The following is a 22,603-nucleotide window of genomic DNA, read 5'->3' on the forward strand; positions in this document are numbered from 1 at the left end:
CCATGCCCCACATCTGCCCAGCGTTCCTGTGCCCGAGCACTGGGGGCTGGCCTTGGTCTTTGCACACAAACTCTTCATTCTCTGATACCTGGACGGGATTTTGGAGGAAAGTTCCACATTTGTGCTGGAGGAACATGAGCTGGGACACGGAATGTTCTGGCTCTGGGGTGGCAGCAGGGCCAGGGCAGTGCCTGTCCCCTGTTCTGGGGCACCTCCAGTGCTGGGACAGATCTGGAGAGCCCTGGAGGGGCTGGAGCGTGGCCAGGGAAGGGAACGGAGCTGGGAATGGGCTGGAGAATTGCTGAGGGAGCTGGGAAGGGGCTGGAGAATTGCTGAGGGAGCTGGGAAGGGGCTGGAGAATTGCTGAGGGAGCTGGGAAGGGGCTCAGGCTGGAGCAAAGGATGCTCAGGGGGAATTTCTGGCTCTGCACAAGTCCCTGGCAGGAGGGGACAGCCGGGGGGGATTTGGGATCTGCTCGAAGGGAACAGGGACAGGAGGAGAGGGAACGGCCTCAGGGGAGCTCAGGGTGAATATTTGGAATATTCCTACATGGAAAGGAATCTGGAATTGCCCAGGGAGGTTTGGAGTGCCCATCCCTGGAGGATTCCAAAGCTCCTGGATGTGGCCCTTGGGGACGGGCAGTGCAATGGCCTCGCTGTTCTCAGAGGGCTTTTCCAACCTCAGCTATTCCATGATTTATATTCCAAGTGACCTCTTCCCGCACATCCTGACGGCTGGAATGACCCTTTCCTGTTTTCCAGGGAGCCCGGGAGACCTTTGAGAGCTACTACAGGAAGCAGAGGAGAAAACAAGCTCGGCTGGTGCTGCAGCCTCCCTCCAACATGGTCAGTTCGTCCTGCCCTTCCCAGCCTGGAACGTCATCCCCGCTCTCCCACTGCCCCTGGCTCATCCCAAAAATCTCCCTTTCCCCTTGGCCACCTGGGTTTTAACCTCTGCTCCCTCCCTCTTTGTTGCAGCACGAAACTTTAGACGGCTACAGGAAGTATTTCAATCAAATTGTAGGGTAGGTGTTCCTTTTATACACGGCCCTGCTAAAAACGGGTGTCCTGGGATGCTGGGGAGCCCAGAAAAACCGGGAGAGGAGGGAATGTTGCTGTTTTTGGTGGTCCTTGAAGCCAAAACGGGACAGAAAAAGAGAAAAAAAAATGAAAAAAAAACCCAAGGTGGTTTGTGCTTTTTAAGTGTTGCAAAGTGAATTTTATCCCCTTTGCTGTGTCACTGGGGGGAGCGGGGAGGGACCTGCTGGCAGCCTGGGAATTTCTGGGGATTTCTGGGAATTTCTGGGAATTTCTGGGAATTTCTGGGAGTTTCTGGGGATTTCTGGGCATTTCTGGGAATTTCTGGGAATTTCTGGAGATTTCTGGGGATTTCTGGGAGTTTCTAGGAATTTCTGTGAATTTCTGGGAGTTTCTAGGAATTTCTGTGAATTTCTGGGAGTTTCTAGGAATTTCTGTGAATTTCTGGGTGTTTCTGGGAGTTTCTGTGAATTTCTGGGGATTTCTGGGAATTTCTGGGGATTTGAGGGTAAACAATCCCTGTGGATTTATGTGCATCTTCCTGCCCCTCTAATGCCATGAATGGGCCCTTCTGCCTCAGCGATTACACAGTATTGAATAATTATTCTTGAGTTATTTTCCTGCTGAAGGAGGTGATTCTCTGCTCCCCAGAGCTGCTGTTTGGTCACACTCAGATTTGACAAAAAAAATCTTCCAGAACTGAGCTCCGAGAGGAGAATTCCAAAGGTTGCTGATCCATAAAAACAGCAGGGGATTCGTTGTTTCTTCAGCTAATAATGAGAATTATTTCAATACTTAATTATGACCTCCAGGAATTCCACGTGCTCTGCTCCCCTCATGCAGCTCCCTGCTCCTGGGCTGGATTTCCTTGGATAAAATCAGCTGGAAATTGGTGTGACACCGATTAAAATGTCCAGTCTCACCCTCATTCCCTGGAAAACACTTCCTTTTGGAGCAGCAGAGTTGGGACCTGGAGATTGGAGTGGGTTGATTGTCTGGGAATGGCTGGGAGCACGAGGTGGAGCTGGGTGGCAGGGAGGATTTTCCCTGCACTTCCAACATTTTTCCCTGTACTTAAAGCAGTTTTCCCTGCAGATAAAGTAGTTTTCCCTATGGATAAAGCAGTTTTCCCTGCAGTTCCAACATTTTCCCCTGCAGATAAACCATTTTTCCCTGTAGATAAATCAGTTTTCCTTGCAAATAAAGCACTTTTCCCTATGGATAAAGCAGTTTTCCCTATGGATAAATCAGTTTTCCCTGCAGATAAAGCAGTTTTCCCTGCAGATAAAGCAGTTTTCCCTGCAGATAGTTTTCCCTGCAGTTCCAACATTTTTCCCTGTACTTAAAGCAGTTTTCCCTGTGAATAAAGCACTTTTCCCTGCAGATAAAGCACTTTTCCCTGCAGATAAATCAGTTTTCCCTGCGGATAAAGCACTTTTCCCTGCAGATAAATCAGTTTTCCATGCAGATAAATCAGTTTTCCCTATGGATAAATCACTTTTCCCTGCAACCAGAGCATTTTCCCCAATTGTGATGGGACGGCCTCTGGCTGGAGCAGAGTTTAACCCCTGGTTCTTGCGGGAAGAACGAGGTAGAGAACTGGTGGAGAGGGAATTCTGCCTTTGTGCACTCACAGAATTTGCAGGGTTTCATCTCCTCCAATCCAGCGCTGTCAAAAACCAGGGAACAAAACCTTTGGAGCCGCCTGGATTTGACAGATCCCCCAAATCCCAGCTGGCCCTGGGGGCTCTGGCTTTTCCTGTGCCAGAGCTGAGGTTTTGGGGGCATTTTGTGGCGTTTCAGGTTTTTTGTGGTGGAGGATCACATCCTGCACACGACCCAGGGCCTGGTGAACCGCGCCTACATTGATGAGCTGTGGGAGATGGCCCTGTCCAAAACCATCGCCGCCCTGAGGACTCACTCCGTGAGTAAAAGCCCGGCAGAGCTCAGCTGTTGCTTGACTGTCCTTGACGTGCTGCAGTTCTGCCCTTTTTTTTTTTTTTTTTCCTTTGGGATTCTTTGTTTTCCCTCTTTTCCGATGAGTGTTTAAAGGAGCGACGCGGACACACGGAAAATTCACTTTCTCCAGCTTTTTTGGCCTCTTGGTTGGCAGAATTTCCCTTCCAAACTCGTTATTTGGGAGGGTAAAACAGTGCTTTTATATTTTCATCATTATTTCATTCATAATTTTTGAGGAGCACCAGCAGAGGGAGCGGATTTGTCCCAAAAAATGGGGGGAAAAGGATCTTTTTTGGCACATTGAGACATGGCCTTGTCCGTTACAGGATCAGAGAATCCCAGAGTGGTTTGGCTTGGAAAGGAGCTTAAAGATCATCTCGGTCCCTTACATTTCATGGCTGCAAAATGGGCTGGAAAACCAAATCCAGGGAGAGAGAACCCCAGGAGCACCTGGGGTGAAAATGTGGGAAGTGATGGACACGAGCACCGGGCTGGGAGCATCCTGGTGCAGGGGGAGGAGGTGGAACCGGCTGGGTTTGAAGGTTCTTTCCACCCCTCACCATTCCCTGCACCTGGATCTCCGTGGGATGAGGGACCCCAGGAGATTCCCGGTGTTCCCTCTCCCCATCCAAGTGACTGGAAAGTGGATTTGTCCCAAAAAATGGGGGGGAAAAGCATCTTTTTTTGGCACATTGAGACATGGCCTTGTTCGATACAGGATCAGAGAATCCCAGAGTGGTTTGGGTTGGAAGGGAGCTTAGAGATCAACCTGGTCCCTTAAATTTCATGGCTGGAAAATGGGCTGGAAAACCAAATCCAGGGAGAGAGAACCCCAGGAGCATTTTTGGGTGAAAATGTGGGAAGAGATGGACGCGAGCACCGGGCTGGGAGCATCCTGGTGCAGGGGGAGGAGATGGAACCGGCTGGGTTTGAAGGTTCTTTCCACCCCACACCATTCCCTGGACCTAAATCCCTGTGGAATGAGGGACCCCAGAGATTCCCAGTGTTCCCCCTCCCCATCTGAGTGACTGGAAAGTGGATTTGTCCCAAAAAAATGGGGGGAAAAGGATCTTTTTTGGCACATTGAGACATGGCCTTGTCCTATACAGGATCAGAGAATCCCAGAGTGGTTTGGCTTGGAAAGGAGCTTAAAGATCATCTCGGTCCCTTAAATTTCATGGCTGGAAAATGGGCTGGAAAACCAAATCCAGGGAGAGAGAATGCCAGGAGCACCTGGGGTGAAAATGTGGGAAGAGATGGACACGAGCACCGGGCTGGGAGCATCCTGGTGCAGGGGGAGGAGGTGGAACCGGCTGGGTTTGAAGGTCCTTTCCACCCCTCACCATTCCCTGCACCTGGATCTCCGTGGGATGAGGGACCCCAGGAGATTCCTGGTGTTCCCCATCGGGGTGACTGGAAATTTGCCTCCTTCCCATGAGCTGCTGTGCAGGCAGAGGGGATAAACACCAACCCCCACGGGGCTGCAAGCCTGTGTTTGTTTTCGTTTCGGGTGGGATTTTCTCGGGGCTGGGAGCAGGAGGCTGAGCCAGGCACGGGGTTTTTCGGTGTTCCCAGCTTTGTTGCCACTCGGGTTGTTTCAAGCGGTGCCAGAAGGAACGCGCTCAGCGGCTGCCGGGGGAGGCTCCTGCAGCACTCACCCAACATTCCGTGATTTCCCAACTCGCTCCGAGCGCTCCCAGTTAAACCAGTGCATCCCAAACTGGGATCTGAGGGAAAGCTCTCACCTTGCCAGGGCCATTTCCATTCTTCCGAGGCAGACAAATTTATCCCTGGATTTTCCTCCTCGCTGCAGACGGGGACATCTTTAATCACTTGCGATGCTTCAGGGCATTATCTTTCTTCCTGACTCTCCTTTTTGGACAGGGAGATGGAAAACGTGTGTCTCCCAGTCCTTCCCGCTGATTAATGGGGTCGTTCCTCCTGGAGTTTCCAGCGAGCTTTAAATCCCGCTCTCGTTCCAGCCTGGGATCGCTGATTCTATATTTGGGCAGGCTCTGTCTCAAACTTCACATTTTTCAGCATGGGGAGGGTTTTTTTGGCTGCTCCTGGGAAGCCTGGGGGGGACTGGGGCGGCTCTGGGACACGGGGTTGTGTCTGGGGGGTTTGGAGCGGGATAAATTCCTGCTCTGGAGCTGGAATCCAGCGTGTTTGCCCTCGGCCCAGGCTGTGGATGCCTGGCTGAGATGCTTCATTACCGTCAGACACAACACGGTAAATATTAGATGAGAGGCACTGTCCCTGTCCCGGCGCTGCGGGATCCGGCTCCTGTGGGGTCTCAGGCACACCTCGGGTATCTCTGGGGCAGCGCAAAGCCCTCCCCAGCCCAGGGAACCGCAGCACCCTGAGCAGCCAGCCCAAAGCCTTCCCCAGCCTGGGGAACTGAGGCACACTGAGCAGCCCAGCCCAAAGCCTTCCCCAGCCTGGGGAACTGAGGCACACTGAGCAGCCCAAAGCCTTCCCCAGCCTGGGGAGCCATGGAACCCTGGGCAGACAGCCCAAAGCCTTCCCCAGCCTGGGGAACTGAGGCACACTGAGCAGCCCAAAGCCTTCCCCAGCCTGGGGAGCCGCGGCACCCTGAGCAGCCCAGCCCAAAGCCTTCTCCAGCCTGGGGAGCCGCGGCACCCTGAGCAGCCCAAAGCCTTCCCCAGCCTGGGGAACTGAGGCACCCTGAGCAGCCCAAAGCCTTCCCCAGCCTGGGGAGCTGAGGCACCCTGAGCAGCCCAAAGCCTTCCCCAGCCTGGGGAGCCGCGGCACCCTGAGCAGCCCAGCCCTCACAATCCTCACGGGGTGAAGCTGCTGGTTCTGGGCCGGGCTCTGTGCCGGGCCACGCGGTCACAGCTCTTCTTCTCTGCCCTCCTCTCCAGTCCTACTGCTCCGACCCCAGCCTGGTGTTGGACCTGAAGAACCTCATCGTGCTCTTCGCCGACACACTCCAGGTACGCGGGGCTCGGGCCTCTCTTTGTCCGGTGCCGCTCCAGCGGGGCTGAGCTGGGCTGGCCAAGCTCTGATTTTGGCATTTCTGGGTGAGGATCACCTGAGGGACACCCTGCTTGGCTCTGCTGATCCAGGCTGGCCAAGCTCTCATTTTGGCATTTCTGGGCTGCAATCACCTGAGGGACACCCTGCTTGGCTCTCCTGATCCAAGCTGGCCAATTTTGGCATTTCTGGGTGCCAATGTGTAAAAAAAGTGTACTACAATGCTGCTTCAGCACTTCTTGTTTCAATCAGAAGTGTGCACATTTCCTGATAAGCTCTGCTTTGGGTTAAATCTCAGACCACCTTGGAAAGCATTTGCTTTTGGATAATGCTGTATTTGAAAATGTCCTTTATCCACTCATGGCTGTTCAGCTCATGGAACCAGGCTAGAGCTAGCTGAAAGGAGAAAGCCACCATCCCTTTGGCTTCTCTGCACAACCTGGTCACTCTGGTAACAATTCCCTGTCACCTGAGGGACACCCTGCTTGGCTCTGCTGAACCAGGCTGGCCAAGCTCTAATTTTGGTATTTCTGGGTGATGATCACCTGAGGGACAGCCTGATGGCTCTGCTGATCCAGGCTGGCCAAGCTCTGATTTTGGTATTTCTGGGTGAGGATCACCTGAGGGACACCCTGATGGCTCTGCTAATCCAGGCTGGCCAAGCTCTGATTTTGGTATTTCTGGGTGAGGATCACCTGAGGGACAGCCTGGCTCTGTGCAAGGAGCAGGCCTCGGCCGCCTCACGCAGGCCTCGGGTGGCTCTGGGGGCTTCTCCCCGGCTCAGTTGCCCCCTGAACCCCTCCAGCAGCACCAGGGGTGGTGCTGGGGGAGGATTTTCCCCTGTTCAGGACAGACAATTTCCAGCTGCCCACTGGAGGCTTCATTCCCTTCCCTCCCGTCGCACAGGGCTACGGCTTCCCCGTGAACCAGCTCTTCGACATGCTGCTGGAGATCCAGGACCAGTACAGCGAGACCCTGCTGAAGAAATGGGCAGGAGTGTTCAGGTGAGAGGCTCTGGAGGAAGCACCTGAGAGCTCTCACTGAGGAGTTTTGGGCCCTGAGTGGAAGATTTTTTAGGGATTAATTATGGAATCAGGGAATGGTTGGGTGGGAAGGGGCCTTAAAGCCCATCCAGTGTCACCCCTGCCATGGAGCTGCTGGAGAGAGTCCAGAGGAGGCCCCGGAGCTGCTCCAGGGCTGGAGTCCCTCTGCTCTGGAGCCAGGCTGGGAGAGCTGGGAATGTTCCCCTGGAGAAGGGCAAAATGCAGGGAATGCTGAGAGTCCCTGCAGGGGCTCCAGGAGAGCTGGAGAGGGACTGGGGCCAAGGGCTGCAGGGCCAGGAGCCAGGGAATGGCTTCCAGTGGGAAAGGGGAGATTGGGCTGGGATCTTGGCAAGGAATTCCTGCCTGGGCTGCAATTCCCAGATTTCCCATGGCTGCCCCTGGATCCCTGGGAATGCCCAAGGCCAGGTTGGACACTGGGATTGGATCCAGCTGGGACAGTGGGAGCTGCCCCTGTGGCACTGGATGGGATTTAGGATCCCTTCCCACCCAACCCATTCCATGATTCTGTGTCCTTGCTCCATCACCGAGCTGTGGCCACTTCGGGATACGCCTGGCTGCTGCTGCAGGAATTTGGGATCACCCCTTGGCCTGGCACCAGCCTCCGGGGGAATGTCCTGACCCAGCAGGAAAACTTTCCCCTCACAGTCGTCCCTCCAACTCTTCTTTCCCCAGAAACATCCTTGACTCAGACAACTACAGCCCCATCCCGGTGTCAAATGAAGAAGTTTATAAGAAAATCGTTGGACAGTTCCCATTCCAGGATGCTGAACTTGAAAAGGTGAATTTTGGAATGGGGAGAGAGGCCTGGCCTGGCTGTTGGGGCAGGAGAGCCTCACAGCCTTTGTGGGCATTGAAAGGATAAAAACATAAACCCCAAATCATCCCCCCAGTCCAAATAAACGTTAAAAGAGAAAGGAAAACAACGGGAAAGAACAAATATTCCTCCCATGGGATGCATTTCTCCTGGTGTGGATACGGGAAGTGTGATTTGTGTTCCTCTCAGAGTGTTCACAGGTAGAAATATCCACTTCCACTGGCATTTTGTTCCCGTATTATGGACCCTGGGATTGGCCTTTATTTGTTTCAGTCTCATATTTAGAGAAAAAGAGCCCAAAAAAGTGGTGGATCTTGGCCTTTGCACGAGCTTGGAAAACCCAAGTGTGTCCTGGTGTTCCCTAAATCCTGCAGGCAGCAAATCCAACCCCGGTGATCCCAGTCAAGGGCTCTGATTTCTGTGTCCTGCCCCAAAATTCAGTCCTGGGCTTCAGCTTTGAGCTCTGGGGGTGAAAGCTGGGAAAATCTGGTGTTGGAAAATCCGTTTCCTCCTGGTTTGGGGGGTTGTTGGGCAGCGCCAGGAGGAGGTGACCGGGAAAATGCCTCGTGTACGGTGTGGGAGGAATTCCAGGTGTTCCCAAGGAGGGAGAGGAAGGGAGCTGGGAGAGGGAATGAGGGGATGGCCCCAAACCCCACCTGGCTCCAGGTGCCATTTGTGATTATCTGCTCCCCTTGGCCGAAGTGTTCATAAAATCCAGGACAAACCCCAGAATTCCTTTGCCTGCCTGGATCTCGCTGCTGTCCCTGCCCTCCCTCTGGAATTCCCTCCCGTGTTTTCCAGCAACCCTTCCCAAAGAAGTTCCCCTTCTCGGAGTTCGTTCCCAAGGTCTACAGCCAGATCAAGGAGTTCATCTACGCCTGCCTCAAGTTCTCTGAAGACCTTCACCTCAGGTGGGAAAGGTTGGCACTGGGAGAGCTCAGCTGGCTCCAGACATGGATTCTGTCCCTTTGGAAGTGGCCCTGGAGCAGTGGGGCCTCTCCTGGAGGGGGCAATCCCAGGATGGTTTGGGTTGGAAGGAGCTTTGGGGGTCACCTGGTGCCAGCCCATCACAGGGACACCTCCCACCATGCTCCAAGCCTCCTCCAGCCCGGCCTTGGGCACTTCCAGGGAATTCTGGGCTCCCAGGACAATCCCAGTTGTGTGAGGAGGGAGGGGCTGCTTCCTCCCAGGTGCTTCTGCAGCGTTATTTTAATAAATAGATGAACCTGGGTGTCTGGAGAAAGGCTGCGATGGCCACTTGTCACCAGGGCCTGCTGCCTGACCCCACCAGCCTCTCCTCCCTGCTCCCCAAGGAGTGGGAATCCTGTGGTTCCATGAAAGCCTTGTCAGGAAGACTCTGAGGGTTGGATTTTTGGTCAGGAACGAGTTTCAGCTGCTCCTTTCGTGCTTTTGTTTTTCTTGTTCCTTCAGGGAGTTTATATACAAATAATGTGATTTTTTTTTATTTTTTTTTTTTTAAAGCCTGCAAATATTCCATGTGTTTACTCTCCCTGCTCCATCCTGAGGTGCTTTGAGGCTCGTTTCACCCATGTGTACGTGTGTGAGACTGAAGAGCAGCAGGCTCTGCCAGGAGCTGGAGCTGAGGCTTTGCTTTTGCAGCAGCAGCGTGAGCAGCTCAGGAGAGGCTGAGGAGTGATGGACAGGAGTCTGCCTGGGAGGATCCATCCTCCTTCCCTTCCCTGGAAAAACAGGAGGCTGGATTGGGGATTGGGAAGTTCCAGCTCCTTGGGAGCTTTGTATCCCGGCCATGACCTGACCCTGGAGCTGCTGGAGTAAATCCAGAGGAGGCCCCGGAGCTGCTCCAGGGCTGGAGCCCCTCTGCTCTGGAGCCAGGCTGGGAGAGCTGGGAATGTTCCCCTGGAGAAGGGCAAAATGCAGGGAATGCTGAGAGTCCCTGCAGGGGCTCCAGGAGAGCTGGAGAGGGACTGGGGCCAAGGGCTGCAGGGCCAGGAGCCAGGGAATGGCTTCCACTGGGAAAGGGGAGATTGGGCTGGGATCTTGGCAAGGAATTCCTGCCTGGGCTGCAATTCCCAGATTTCCCATGGCTGCCCCTGGATCCCTGGGAATGCCCAAGGCCAGGCTGGACATTGGGATTGGATCTCAATGGGATATTGGGAGCTGTTCCTGCCCATGGAATGGGATGGGGATGAGGACAGGGATGGGATTTAGGGTCCCTTCCCACCCAACCTATTCCATGCCTGCCCCATTGGGACAGCTCCGGGGGCTCAGCAGCCCTTCCGGCGTCTGCCCCAGGCTCTCCTGGATTTCCCTGCTCTCCTTGGAGCCAGGAATGCCGATTTGGAGAAGCATTTTCCCTGCAGGTCCCTGCTTGGTTTGGGAGCTGAGGAGTTTCTCCTCAGCTCCTCTCTGGTGGCTCCCATGGCCACCGTGGCCCCTCTCCCTTTCCAGAGCCCATTCCCGGTGGATGCGGCTCCGGCAGCGCTCCCTCCGGAGCTTCCCCATCCCGGGATGATTGGCTTTGGCAGGACAGGGAGCAGAAGTGTCCCCGTGGGTCCCTCCCGGGGCTCCCTCCGCACCCCTCATTAAAATTCCTTTCCACATTGGATTCTCCAGCCCTTTCGGAGCAGCGGGGGGAGGGGATCCCCGCTCCGGCTCTCGGAGCCAAACATTTGGAATATTTCTCTGCAAACCCCTGTTGACACTTTCTTCATTTCACCCTGACAGCTTGAATTAGGTTTTATTAGGAAGCTTGGCTACAAAGCCGCCAGCGAGTTCCCTTTTCTCTTCCCTTTCTTTTTTTCCCTGGCCCTGTCATTTACGGAGCACCCCGGAGTGCTGGGGGTCAGCCCGTCAGTCACGGGGGCCTGGAGGTCACTGCAGCTGCCACGGGATCCGGGACAGGAGCTGTCATTATCCCAGACAGTTCCCTTCCAGCCTTTTCCTGCACAGCACAGCCCACGGCCCAAAGCGCGCCTCTTGCTTTTTTTTATTTATTTTTTTCTTTTTTCCCCCTAATTATTTTGTTAAAGCAGCTCCTTGTGTTTGTTGGATGGGAGGGTTCTCCTTTATGTGGGATTTGCTTCACTTGAGGGAAGCTCTGAGTGGGTTTGTAGGGCTTGGAGTTTTTATTATTGGCTCTATTAATTGGATTAGAGCAGGAAAATTCCCTTTATCTCCCTTTATCTCCTCAGCACTTTTGCCCTTTTACAAGCTGAGTTCATCAGGTTGCCTTTAAAAGTATCCCCTGGCTTTTCCCAGTGGGATTTCCCATGGGACAAGAGGGAATATCTTTGGGAAACGGTGAAGGATGAGATGGATCACCTCTAATCCACCAAGATTTGGGTTGGGATTGGGGATTTTCTGCAAACGAAGCCCCACTCCTGCAAAAACTTGGGATACAAAGTTCAGGGACAGCTCCCACTGTCCCAGGCTGCTCCAATCCCAGTGTCCAACCTGGTCTTGGGCATTCCCAGAGATCCAGGGGCAGCCACAGCAAATCTGAGAATTCCATTCCAGGGCCTCCCTGCCCTCCCAGCCAGGAATTCCTTCCCAAGATCCCACCTCACCCATTCCCTCCCCCCACTTGCAGCATCCCAGCATCCCCCACCTTTCTCCCGGGATAACTTCAAGGTTGGATTCTGTTTCCCATGTCAATCCCGGCTTTGTGACGTGGCTCCTCTGCCAGGTGGAGCAGGAGACAGAGCCAAAGGTCAGGGGCTGGATTTACCGGGACACTTCCCGGCCTTCCCGCTGGGAATTCCCTCTCCTGCCCCTGACTGCGGGGGACAATTCCCAGTGCTGCCAGGGCTAATTCAGATCCAAGGAGCCTCTAGCAGGGTGGGTTGGAAAAACCTCCTGGAGAAAGGAGCAGTGGCACCGTGAGCACCTTGGAGGGGCCAAACCCCCAAATTCCAGCAGTGCTGCTGTTCCAGACACCTGGGAAAGGGCAGGAATGGGGTGCAGGAGTTTCCTGTCTGGTGTTCCAATACTGGAGCCAAGCTGGGAATGTTCCCCTGGAGAAGGGCAAAATGCAGGGAATGCTGAGAGTCCCTGCAGGGGCTCCAGGAGAGCTGGAGAGGGACTGGGGCCAAGGGCTGCAGGGCCAGGAGCCAGGGAATGGCTTCCAGTGGGAAAGGGGAGATTGGGCTGGGATCTTGGCAAGGAATTCCTGCCTGGGCTGCAATTCCCAGATTTCCCATGGCTGCCCCTGGATCCCTGGGAATGCCCAAGGCCAGGCTGGACAGTGGGGCTGGGATCTGGGAGCTGTCCCTGCCCTTTGGATGGGGTGGGAATGGGATTTGAGGTCTCTTCCCACCCAAACTATTTTGGGATTCTGGGATTCTGGGAGCTGTGCTGTGCCGAGGAGCCCCTGTGTGGAAATACAGGGATCTTTGGAAGTGTCTCCTTCTTAAACCCATTCCCAGTGCCCTCATTTCACTCCTGCAATTTTCCCAGTTTTCTTTTAAGATCCCTTCCAACCCAAACCATTCCATGGTTCTGTAATTTTGTCTAAAAGCCCGGAAAGGGCTGAGAGGGGAATTTTGGGGGATTTGATTTGGGGTTTCACCGCTGCAGATCTTTTCCCCTGGACTCACATTCGAATCCCCAGCGCTGAGGTGGGGCTGCCATGGGTGGCTCTTCCTTGGGCTGCACCGGCCCCTCTGGGATGGGAGGCCGAGGAATGTGGAATTTGCTGGTGTTAATCCACCTTTCCTCCTAAAACATGGATAAAAAAGGCCAAAATTGGCTTATTTTGATGTATTTAAAACACGTGAGCACTGCACAGCTGCTCAGGGATGAGGCAGGGGAGAGTTGGGAAGGAGGATGAGGAGAATCCCTGATTTTCTTTCCATGGAGCATCTTGGAAATTCCTCTTTCCCTTTCACTTCACAGCTCCACGGAGGTGGATGACATGATCAGAAAATCCACAAACCTGCTGCTGACCCGGACCCTGAGCAACTGTTTACAGAACGTGATCAAGAGGAAAAACGTTGGACTGACAGAGGTGGGATGTGGATTCCCGTGGGAATGGAGGGACAGGAGCCAGGGAATGGCTTCCAGTGGGAAAGGGGAGATTGGGCTGGGATCTTGGCAAGGAATTCCTGCCTGGGCTGCAATTCCCAGATTTGCTCTGGCTGCCCCTGGATCCCTGGGAATGCCCAAGGCCAGGTTGGACATTGGATCCACATGGGATCGTGGGAAGTGTTGGAGATGGAATTAGATCATCTTTGAGGTCCCTTCCAAGCCAAACTGTTTCTGGATTGTGGGATTCCAGGGCAGGGTGACAGGAGGTCCCTTGGAGCTCCTTCAAGCACCTTTGGAGGTGCTGGTTTGGAGCATTCCATGAAATATTGGGATATGAAATACGAAAACAATGGAACCGTTGTTGGACAAAGGAGGGAACTTTGGATTGTGGCAAAGTGAAGAGGTTTCTTTGCTTTTGGCTGTGAATTTTGCTGTCTTCATTTTTTGGAACTGAATAAAAGTCAGAGGACTTCAGGGAGGGCCAGGGAAGATCCAAGGTGGAAATGTGAGGGAACGGGGCAGCAATCCTCGTTTCCAGGCGATGTTTGAGTGGGTTCAGCACGTTGCTGTGGCACAAACCCTAATGTGGGATTTTCTCGGTGCTCCATCCTTTTCTCTCTACAAAATCAGGTTTCTGATGATTTTAATCCATGTAAATCTGCAGGTCCCCAGGGCAGGTGTGACCTCTGTGTGCTGGTATTGACCAAGGTATTATTAATTGCTTAATTAATTATTGCTGCCTTGGATCACGTCAACCGTGGCTTTCCCTTCCCAACTTTTCCTTTCTCTCAGACATCCCACAGCTCCTCTGGACACCCTGTTCCAGTTCTGCACCTTTTCCAGTGTCTCTTTTCCTTCCCAGTGTCCAGGCTGAACCTCCCGAGGTGTCACCACCACCTTTCTGACACCACCAGCGCCAGTGCTGGGACCTTCGTGGTGTCACTCCGCAATTTCTGCGCCTGCTCCTCCGAAATCGCTGATGAATCCAATCTCCCTCAGATTTGGGAGCGTTTCCAAACCCTTCCTGCACGGGAGGTGGCTCCAGACAGCCCCGCCACGCTCCAGCAGTGAAATGACACCAACCCAGGGCGTTCTGCTGCCCCGGGGGCTGGCAGAGATCTGCCCACCCCACACCTGCCAGAGGAACCTCCTGGTTCCTTTGTTCAGGGCCCGTGTGATGCTGCTCGGTGTCACTCAAGTTTGGGTTCTTTTTCGGGTTCAGCGGCAGCCAGGAGCCTCCTGATGTGTCCTGGCAGTTTTTTGGGGAGCCCTGAGTGACAGCTCAATGTAGGAAAGTCCTTCCAAAAAAATAAAATCGCCTCCCGTGGTATTAGTGGCTGTCATGGGAAATGCCTCCCCCCCAAAATTATCTTGGATTTAGGTGTTGTTAAAGGGGGAGAGACTGGAGCCTGTATCAAAGCTCGGGGTGTTTGCACAGCGTCAGCTTTTCACGCCAGGATTCCATGGAATTGGCATCCCTTCACCTGGCAGCGGGGCTGAAACCCTTCCTTGCCTTCCCAGCTCGTACAGATCATCATCAACACCACCCACCTGGAGAAATCCTGCAAGTTCCTGGAGGAGTTCATCACCAACATCACCAACGTCCTCCCCGAAACCGTCCACACCACCAAGCTCTACGGGACCACCACCTTCAAGGTGAGCGGGGCGGGGGCTCCATGCCCCAGAGGGATCTGCTGGGCTGAGCCCAAGGATAATTCGGGCCTATTTTGGGAAGGTTGCGCCACGGCTTTGGGTTTGTCCTCTGGAGCGTTGCTCCTGTCGAGATCATGGGAGGTTTTCTCCTTAGCTTACAGCCCTAATTAGCTGAAGGATTAAGGAGATTTTAAAATAAAGCCCGGTAATTTATTTCTTATTTAAATAAATCCTCACTGTGCTGTTGGAGTGCTGTGTCATGGACACCAGGCTCCTCTTCCACCCAGAATTTGTATTTCTCCATCTTTCCACTCCTTTTTTGCATTATCCCCTAAAAATCGGGGCTGACAGAAACTCCCAGATTTTCCAGCCTTTAAATCCCGCTCCAGGAGCGTTCATCCCGATGCTTTATGTCGGATCTGGCTGGGTTGAGTGAGGTGTCTGAGTTGTGTCCCGTGGAGATCCAGAGGTGGGAACAGCAGGAATCGGTTTGGTGAGGCTTTGCCTCAGGGTAACCCAGGCTGGTGTTCCCAAGGAAGTCCATCCTGGAATTTTCCACCTGTTTGCCCTTCCTCTGGCATGGAGGCTCCTGAACCCCAGCCCTGCCCTGCGTTTGGTGGGGTTTCCATGGGGAATGTTCCTCTCCCGTCTCGGTATCATGGGATGTTCGGAGCTGTAGGGACCCACAAGGATCATCAGCTCCTGCACAGCCCACCCAGGGCCTGAACCACAACCTCGGTGTCACCAGCACCAGGTTCCCACCACTGCAGCCAATCTCTGCTCCAGCCCCTCTGGAGCTGCCCTCAGGTCACAGCAGGGGCAGGATCCAGCTCTGTCCTGCCCACCACCACCTGCTGGTCCTGTCCCACCAGCTGCAGCCTGCAGCAGCCTCGTGGTTGCCTCCTTGAGCTGTGGGGTTGTGTCACCTCCCGGCCTAAAGGTTGGGCAAAGCTCCTGCCCCATTAGAGGGTGGTGAGGAACCCCCATCCCATGTGGGATTTCAGTAGGGTGGAGCTCCCATCCCGTGGGGGATTTCAGTAGGGTGGAGCCCTCATCCCATGTGGGGTCTCAGTGGTGTGGAGCCCCCATCCCATGTGGGATTTCAGTAGGGTGGAGCTCCCATCCCATGGGGGATTTCAGTGGTGAGGAGCCCCCATCCCATGTGGGATCTCAGAGGTGTGGAGCCCCCATCCCATGTGGGATCTCAGAGGTGTGGAGCCCCCATCCCATGTGGGATCTCAGAGGTGTGGAGCCCCCATCCCATGTGGGATCTCAGAGGTGTGGAGCCCCGATCTCATGTAGGTTTTTGCTTGTGAGGAGCCCCCATCCCACACCTTGGTCTCATTCCCAGGACGCCCGGCACGCCGCCGAGGAGGAGATCTACACCAACCTCAACCAGAAGATCGACCAGTTCCTGCAGCTGGCAGACTACGACTGGATGGCCCTGGAGCCGGGCAGCCGGGCCAGCGACTACCTGGTGGATCTCATCGGCTTCCTGCGCAGCACCTTCGCCGTGTTCACCCACCTCCCGGTGAGCCCTTCCCTCCCTCCTGCCCCGGGTGGCACTGGGGACTCGCTGGGGCGTGCTGGGCACAGGGCCTGGAGCTGGGGAGGATGGAGGAACAATTCCACAGGTGTTTCACCTGCCACCACGAGCTGGGCTCCAGTAGGACTCTCCCAATGATTTACAAGTCGGATTTTGTGGGGTGGTGTCTCCATCCCAGCCCACCACCTGCCAGCAGGATCGCAATTTATTCCCCACCTGTATTTTAGATATTTTAACTTCCAGTTCATGGCCATCCAGGGTTTTTTTTTTTCCCCAGAAAAATCCAGCCTATGGGTGCGTTACTCAAACTACAGCTGCATTTCCTGACCTGTTTGTCAGGTCCCTGATGCCTCCCATCCCAATATTGCTCCCTTGGAAGGCACCAGATGTTTCTTTCTTCCCTCTGCTGTCTCAAGTCCCCGTGTTTATGCTGCTGTTGCCATCAGAAATGTGCTTTATGTTGCTTTTTGCAGTCAGCTGAGTGGTGTCTCATTGGTAGGAAAAATCCAATCACCAGGGAGGTTCCTTTTTGCTCCAGCAGCTTTTTTTCCTCCTCTAAATGGGATTTGTTCTGAGCCTGTGTGGATACACACTCGGGAGGAGCTGGGATCAGCAGGTTATTTTGAAACAGCAAATCCCCTGAACTCTGTGGTTGTTCTAAAAGCAATCTCACATCTTCCTTTCTTTACAAAACTGGGATTTGTTTGCTGCTTTCACGAGCTGGGAATAAACAGGAAGGGAAGATTTAATATTCCCCAGTGGCAGCTTCCTTCACTCTGTCTGTGCCCTGGGATTCTCCTCTGGAAGGAGCTGATTTGGGAGGTGCCGCACCCCCAAACTGCGGCCTCGTGTCCTTGGGCATCCCCATCCCAGCAGGAGGGTCAGGGAGCAGGGGGAGCTCAGGCTGATTTCCTGGGGGGGAGAAGCCCCCAAAAAAGGATTTCCTGTGGTGAGGAGCAGTGGCTTTCCCAGCTCTGTTATCAGTGGGACAAACTGGCAAATCCACAGGTAAATCAGGTGTTGCCTCCTGGGCAGGACTCGGATCCTGGCCAGGTTTGTCCCAAACGTCCAAGTGTCCTGTGGCAGGTGCCTTCCAGAGCCAGGAGAGGCTGGAAATGGCAGGATTTCTCCTTGGTTTAGCACCTGGAGCCTTCCACCCATCACACTGGGAATACTCGGGAGCCAGTAATGGAATCTGACAGGGAGATTGGTCTCGGCACCGGAGCATGAAGCAGCAGAGATGAGCTGGGGGGAGATGCCCACAGTGATTTATGAGGTGGGCCAGGAGTGATTTATCTTCCTTAAATATTAATGTTTCCTTTTGGAGCCAGGCAGGCTTGGTTTGGAGGCTGGGAGGACTCGAGTTGGTGTAAAAAGCACCAGGACAGACCGAGGCAGCCTTTTGTCTTCCCGAGCTGGGTTAGAAAAGCCCCAGCTGAGGAGAAGCTGGGCTTTGCTGGGCAGCCCCTGAGCTCCCCAAAGCCTGGGCAGGGTTTGGAGGCACCTCAGCCTGGTTGGGGCAGCTGCAGGTTTGGTTGAAGGCCTTGTGGGAGCTGCAGCTTTGGGATTTTTTAACGTTGGTGGGAGGTTTTTTTTCCTTTTGCTGCTGATGGATCACCCAAAGATCCATGAAAAAGAAAGGTGAGAGCAAGCCAGGAGGGACCAGGCTGCATCCCAAAGGCCTCCACATCCTTTGGTGTCCAGGTTCTTCATCCTGCTAGGGTTCAGGAAGTTTTTCCAGTGGCTGATGTAGGAGCACACTGAAATTCCATGGCTTTGCCACTGGAGCACAGGAGATCAAGGTGTTGTCCAAAGCCATGCAGGAAATGATGGAGGTGTTTGTTGAAGCACCAAAAATGTGGGATGAGCGTCAGCTGGGGAAGGAAAGAGCGAGAAGGGCAAAGGAACATTTCCAAAAAGGGGGAATTCCAGCTCTAGGAGGATATTCAGGGCTCTGGGGACAAGGTGGAGCTGGTCCAAACCCATCCCGATCCATCAGCATGAGAGGTGTGACTGGAGATAAAGCAGGAGAGTTTTGGGGTCTGAGAGGAGCTGCTGCCCTGTTTGAGATGAGTTTTCAGCCTGGTTCCCATAAAATCCAGGATTTCCACAGCTCCAGTAGCTCCAGGACTGTGTCCCATGCTGGGATGATGAGGTGTCCTCGGAGCACCACCCATTCCTGCTCTCCTGCCTGGTTTGGAAATGCCCTCATCTTCCAGAGCTGATTCCCATTGAATTTACGGGATTTTGGCTGAGTGAAAGGTGTTCCCCTGGTGTCGGGAGGTGCAGGTTTGTTGCTCCCTTTTGTCCCAGCTGGAATGACACCTCTGCCTGCCCATCAGGGAACCTCAGCCCAGGCATGTCGGAGTTCCTGGGCTAAAATTCCAGCTCCAAAAAGCCCCATCACTGAAAAGAGCTGAGCCCAAAGTCCTGAGGCTGCAGAAATGCGCCGTGACGGGGCTGAGGAAACCCATTGTCCCCACGGAGCTGCAGGAAAACCTCTCGGGGTCACGGCTCCAGCTGCCCCAGGGAGGCTCCAGTGGCCTTGGGAGATCCTTGGGACTCAGCATTGGAGAGGGAGGGGGTGAAAGGAGCTGAAAGGAATCTGAGCCGGGATTCGGGATTTGGGTTTATGTTTCCCCCCTTTGGGCTGAATTTTTCCTGTATTTCTTGGGAATCCTGGAATTGTTGTATTGAGCAGTTTGGGCTGGAAGGGGCCCTTGAAGGCCACCTCCCCCAAGGCCCTGCAGTAAGCAGGGACATCTTCAGCTGGATCAGGTTGTCCAGAGCCACGGCCTTGGGTTTTTCCAGGGATTTTCCCTCCACCATTTCTCTGGGCACCCAGCAAAAACAGCCCAGCCCAAACCCCTGGCTGGTGCAGTGGCCTGAAGAGTTTCCATTTTCTCTGGAGCTCAAGCAGGAGCTGCAATCCCAATTTTTTTCCTTTGCCATTGTGGGAGATGACGGAAACCACTTGGTTTTGGGAATCCCTGGAGTCTGTTTGCATGCTGTGCTTTTCTGGGGGGACATCTTCAACTGGATCAAGCTGTCCTGAGCCATGGCCTTGGATTTTTCCAGGGGTGAGGCCTCCACCGCCTCTGTGGCCACCTGGCAAAAACAAGCCAGCCCAAAATCCCGGCTGGAGCAGCGGCCTAAAGAGCCTCCGCTTTTTCTAGGCCTTGCAATCCCAAATTTTTCCTTTGCCGTTGTGGGAGATGATGGAAACCACTTGTTTTTGGGAATTCCTGGAATTTCTTTGCGCGTTGCAGTTTTCTGGGGGACGCCAGCGCCGTGGGGACAGCGTGTGCCGGGGGGCAGGAAAAGTTCACGGAGAACTTCCTGGGGTTTTGGTGCATGCCAGTGCTGCATGAAACGGTCATGGTGGTTTGGAGCCACCATTCCAAAACGCTCCACTAAGTGCCCAAAAATGTCTCTGAGCAAATAAAACGCTGATGGGAATCAAAGCATAATTAACATTTGGCTCCCGAGGCCGCCCTCTTCCTGCGTTAACCAGGGAGAGTCGGTTCCTGCTGCTGCTGCTGTGGAGCTCATTAATATGGGATGCTCGGGTCTCTTTCAAAAGAAAAACCTCTTTTTTTAAGGGTGAAAACAAACAAAAATTTTAGTACAAAAAGTATTTTAGGGCTTAAAAAGAAAAAAAAAAAAAGAACCAAAAAAAAAAGAAAAAAAAAGGTGGTTTCTGGTTTTCAGCAAGCAAAGGGCCACGGCCTCCAAAAATGAATATTTCCAGCCTAAGACTTTGCAAAGAATGACTGAAAAAGCCTTTTGTCTTTGATGGCTGATTGTTGTTTTTATTTCTTGTTGGACAAGTTAATGTAAATGGCATTGACAGGGCTACTCCAAACACACTGATTTGTTGACATTAAGCTCCTCAGAGATGGAGGGTTGTGTCAACACCTCCCCTGAACTGTCAGGTTAACAAAGCAAGGATGTTTTCTTGGGGGAGGGGAGCGGGGCTGGGGGAAGGAGGGGGGGGGTGTTTTGTTTTTATTTTCAGTTTCCTTTAATCCTCTGTTAGTCTTGTATCTCGATAACCTCCTTTGGAAGGGAATCAGGGCAGGTCAAGAGGTGAGGCTGACCTGGGAAGGGGAAGCAATCTTTCAGCGATCCAACAAATCCAAACCTCTGCCGCTGAGCACTTCGGTGTGAACCCTCTGCAGTGGGGTTTTTTTTTGGTTTTTTCCCTATTTTTTTTTTCCCCTTTTCTGCTTATTTTTGCCAGATGGCAGGCACAGATTTCAGCTGGAGCCGTGACGGTTTTTTGCCTTCTCTTGGCATCTCTTCCCCCTCGTGAACGAACGGCCCCGGCAGCTCTTGCTCTGGTAGAAAGAGCTTTGCAAGTGTTTATTTTCTTTCCAAAGAGAACGATTGCCTGTGTTTTTATTTGAAAAGTCAAATCCCTCTGGAATATTTATAAGCCAAAGCCCTGTGCATGGAAGCGAAATGCCGTGAACTTTGCACCAACCACAGCCTCGGCCGCGCTGGGAGGGACCCAAGTGGAAAATAACCATCAGGAAAACATCTCAGGAGCACCAGAGTCACCCCTGGCTCTGCACAAGTCCAGTCTGTGCTTAAATAACTCCCCAGAGCTGAGCAAGCCCTGCTGGAGCCCATCCCAGCTGTCCCTCCCGGGGTTTGATGATCCTGCAGGTGGGATGGTGAAGTGCAGGGCAGGAGAGCTGGAGAGGGACTGGGGACAAGGCCTGGAGGGGCAGGACACAGGGAATGGCTTCCCACTGCCAGAGGGCAGGGATGGATGGGATCTTGGCAAGGAATTCCTGCCTGGGATGGAATTCCCAGATTTGCTGGGGCTTCCTGTGGATCCCTGGCAATGCCCAAGGCCAGGCTGGACACTGGGGCTTGGATCCAGCTGGGATAATGGGAGATGTTTGGATCAGGATGCTCTTTAAGATCCCTTCCAACCCAACCCTTTCCAGGATTTCGTGACAGAATGACAACAAAACCATTGTGGCACTTTATCCTCCTCCTCCTCCAAGCAGCTCCCAGGAGCCCTCATTTTGCTTTCCCAATCCTTGTGAGCATCGGGGGGTTGTGGGCACCTCTGGTGACCTTTGGGCTCCTTGGTGCCGTGTTGTGCCCTGCAGCCTGACGTGCTGTGCTGTCCTCTGTAGGGACAGGGACATGTCCGCTCCTCCGTGTCGGTGAGTACCGGGTGCCGCGTCCTGCGCCTCGGCTCCACTCCCACCTCCTGCAAATGTCCTTTGTGTCAGCCAGGAGGAAAGGAAAGGATGAGCTGGAAGTTGGGATCAATGGGATAAATAACTCTGGGATTAATCGGAGACCAGAGGAAAGGGTTTCACTAAATTGTTGGTTTTAGAGCGTGGAAATGGCTCCCATTATCACCCTGGAGTACCTAGCTCCATTGGGAATCAGGGGGAATGCCTGATGTTAGGGAATCCTGGATGAGATCCTCACACTCTGCTCCAGAGGGAAAAGATGTTTGTAAAATCCTTGATCTTTGTTCAGAGAAATTCCCCGTGGGAATTCCAGCTGGAAATTCCTCCTGGTTTGAGGGATTGGACCACTAAGCCTTCCCTCAGACTGGAGTGGAAGTGTCCAAAGCCGGGCTGGAGGGGACTTGGAGCCACCTGGGACAGCGGGAGGTGTCTCTGCCGTGGCAGGGGGTGGAACGGGATCATCTTTAACCTCCCTTCCATCCCAAACCATTCTGGGATTCCATGGTTTTCTCCAGAAAATAATGTGGATTCTTGACACGTGCCAGTTCCCAGTTGGGATTTGGCCAATCAGCAGCAAAAAGGAGCCAAGGAGCCTTTCAGACCTTCCTTCTGCTCCAGCAGCCCCCTGGGGTTGTCATCTCTGCTTGTCCCACGCGCAGGAGCAAAACCCGCGGCATTTCCAGGGATAAGGTGGCAAACAAAGTGCTCTGCAGCTGCCTTGTTTGCTCTGCTGCCAAACCCAGGGAGCAAAACCCACCTGGGAATTCCGAGGCCTTGTCACATTCAGAGCCTGGATGCTGCTTCTGCTTTCCAGCCTTTATTCCCTGCTCTCCACGGGAATTCCAGCCGGTATTCCCTGCTCCGGTGGGATGTTTGTGCCCTGGAATCTGAGCCTGGCTGAGCCTGGACTGTTTGCAGGCTCCAGGCACCCGGGGGGTTTCTGAGTCAATGCCGGCTCCTGGAGAGACGGAGCCTTGTTAAAGCAATCCCGGGCCGGCTCCCATCAAAGCCGGGATGCTCCCGGCATTCCCTGCAGCCAGGGGTTTCCAGGAGCGGTGTTGGATGTCAGGCATCCTCCGTGCTGTCCTCAGGGCCTAGCCCAAGAGGGAGAGATGCAAAAAGCCCTTTTCCCCCTGGCTTTTCCAGGCTTGGAGCTGTTTAGAAGCCAGATGTATTTATTCCTTTAATTGGATCCAGTGCCTAGACAGCTCTGGAGTCAGCTTCCTACGGAGAGGGGGGCATTACTTCCATTAAGGTAAATCAATGGAAAATAATACCTGGAGCTCCCCTGGAAAGGGTCAGGGATG

General features: G+C 53.7%; 1 protein-coding gene across 10 annotated transcripts in view; it reads left to right on the plus strand.

Annotated features, from left to right (window-relative positions):
- EXOC6B (exocyst complex component 6B) overlaps window positions 1–22,603 on the plus strand; it is a 270,625-nt gene that overhangs the window by 151,955 nt on the left and 96,067 nt on the right. For all 10 annotated transcript variants that reach the window (XM_086891657.1, XM_086891661.1, XM_086891662.1 and 7 more), the window contains 10 exons: window positions 762–845; window positions 978–1,024; window positions 2,841–2,961; window positions 5,882–5,953; window positions 6,900–6,997; window positions 7,730–7,835; window positions 8,673–8,782; window positions 12,747–12,858; window positions 14,400–14,534; window positions 15,883–16,062. In XM_086891657.1, coding sequence (XP_086747783.1) covers window positions 762–845; window positions 978–1,024; window positions 2,841–2,961; window positions 5,882–5,953; window positions 6,900–6,997; window positions 7,730–7,835; window positions 8,673–8,782; window positions 12,747–12,858; window positions 14,400–14,534; window positions 15,883–16,062 — 1,065 coding nt within the window. The remainder of the gene's footprint in view (window positions 1–761; window positions 846–977; window positions 1,025–2,840; window positions 2,962–5,881; window positions 5,954–6,899; window positions 6,998–7,729; window positions 7,836–8,672; window positions 8,783–12,746; window positions 12,859–14,399; window positions 14,535–15,882; window positions 16,063–22,603) is intronic.

Source organism: Cyanistes caeruleus, chromosome 5 (assembly GCF_971803275.1).
Source record: "Cyanistes caeruleus chromosome 5, bCyaCae1.hap1.1, whole genome shotgun sequence".
In the NCBI taxonomy this organism is placed as follows: Eukaryota; Metazoa; Chordata; class Aves; order Passeriformes; family Paridae; genus Cyanistes; species Cyanistes caeruleus.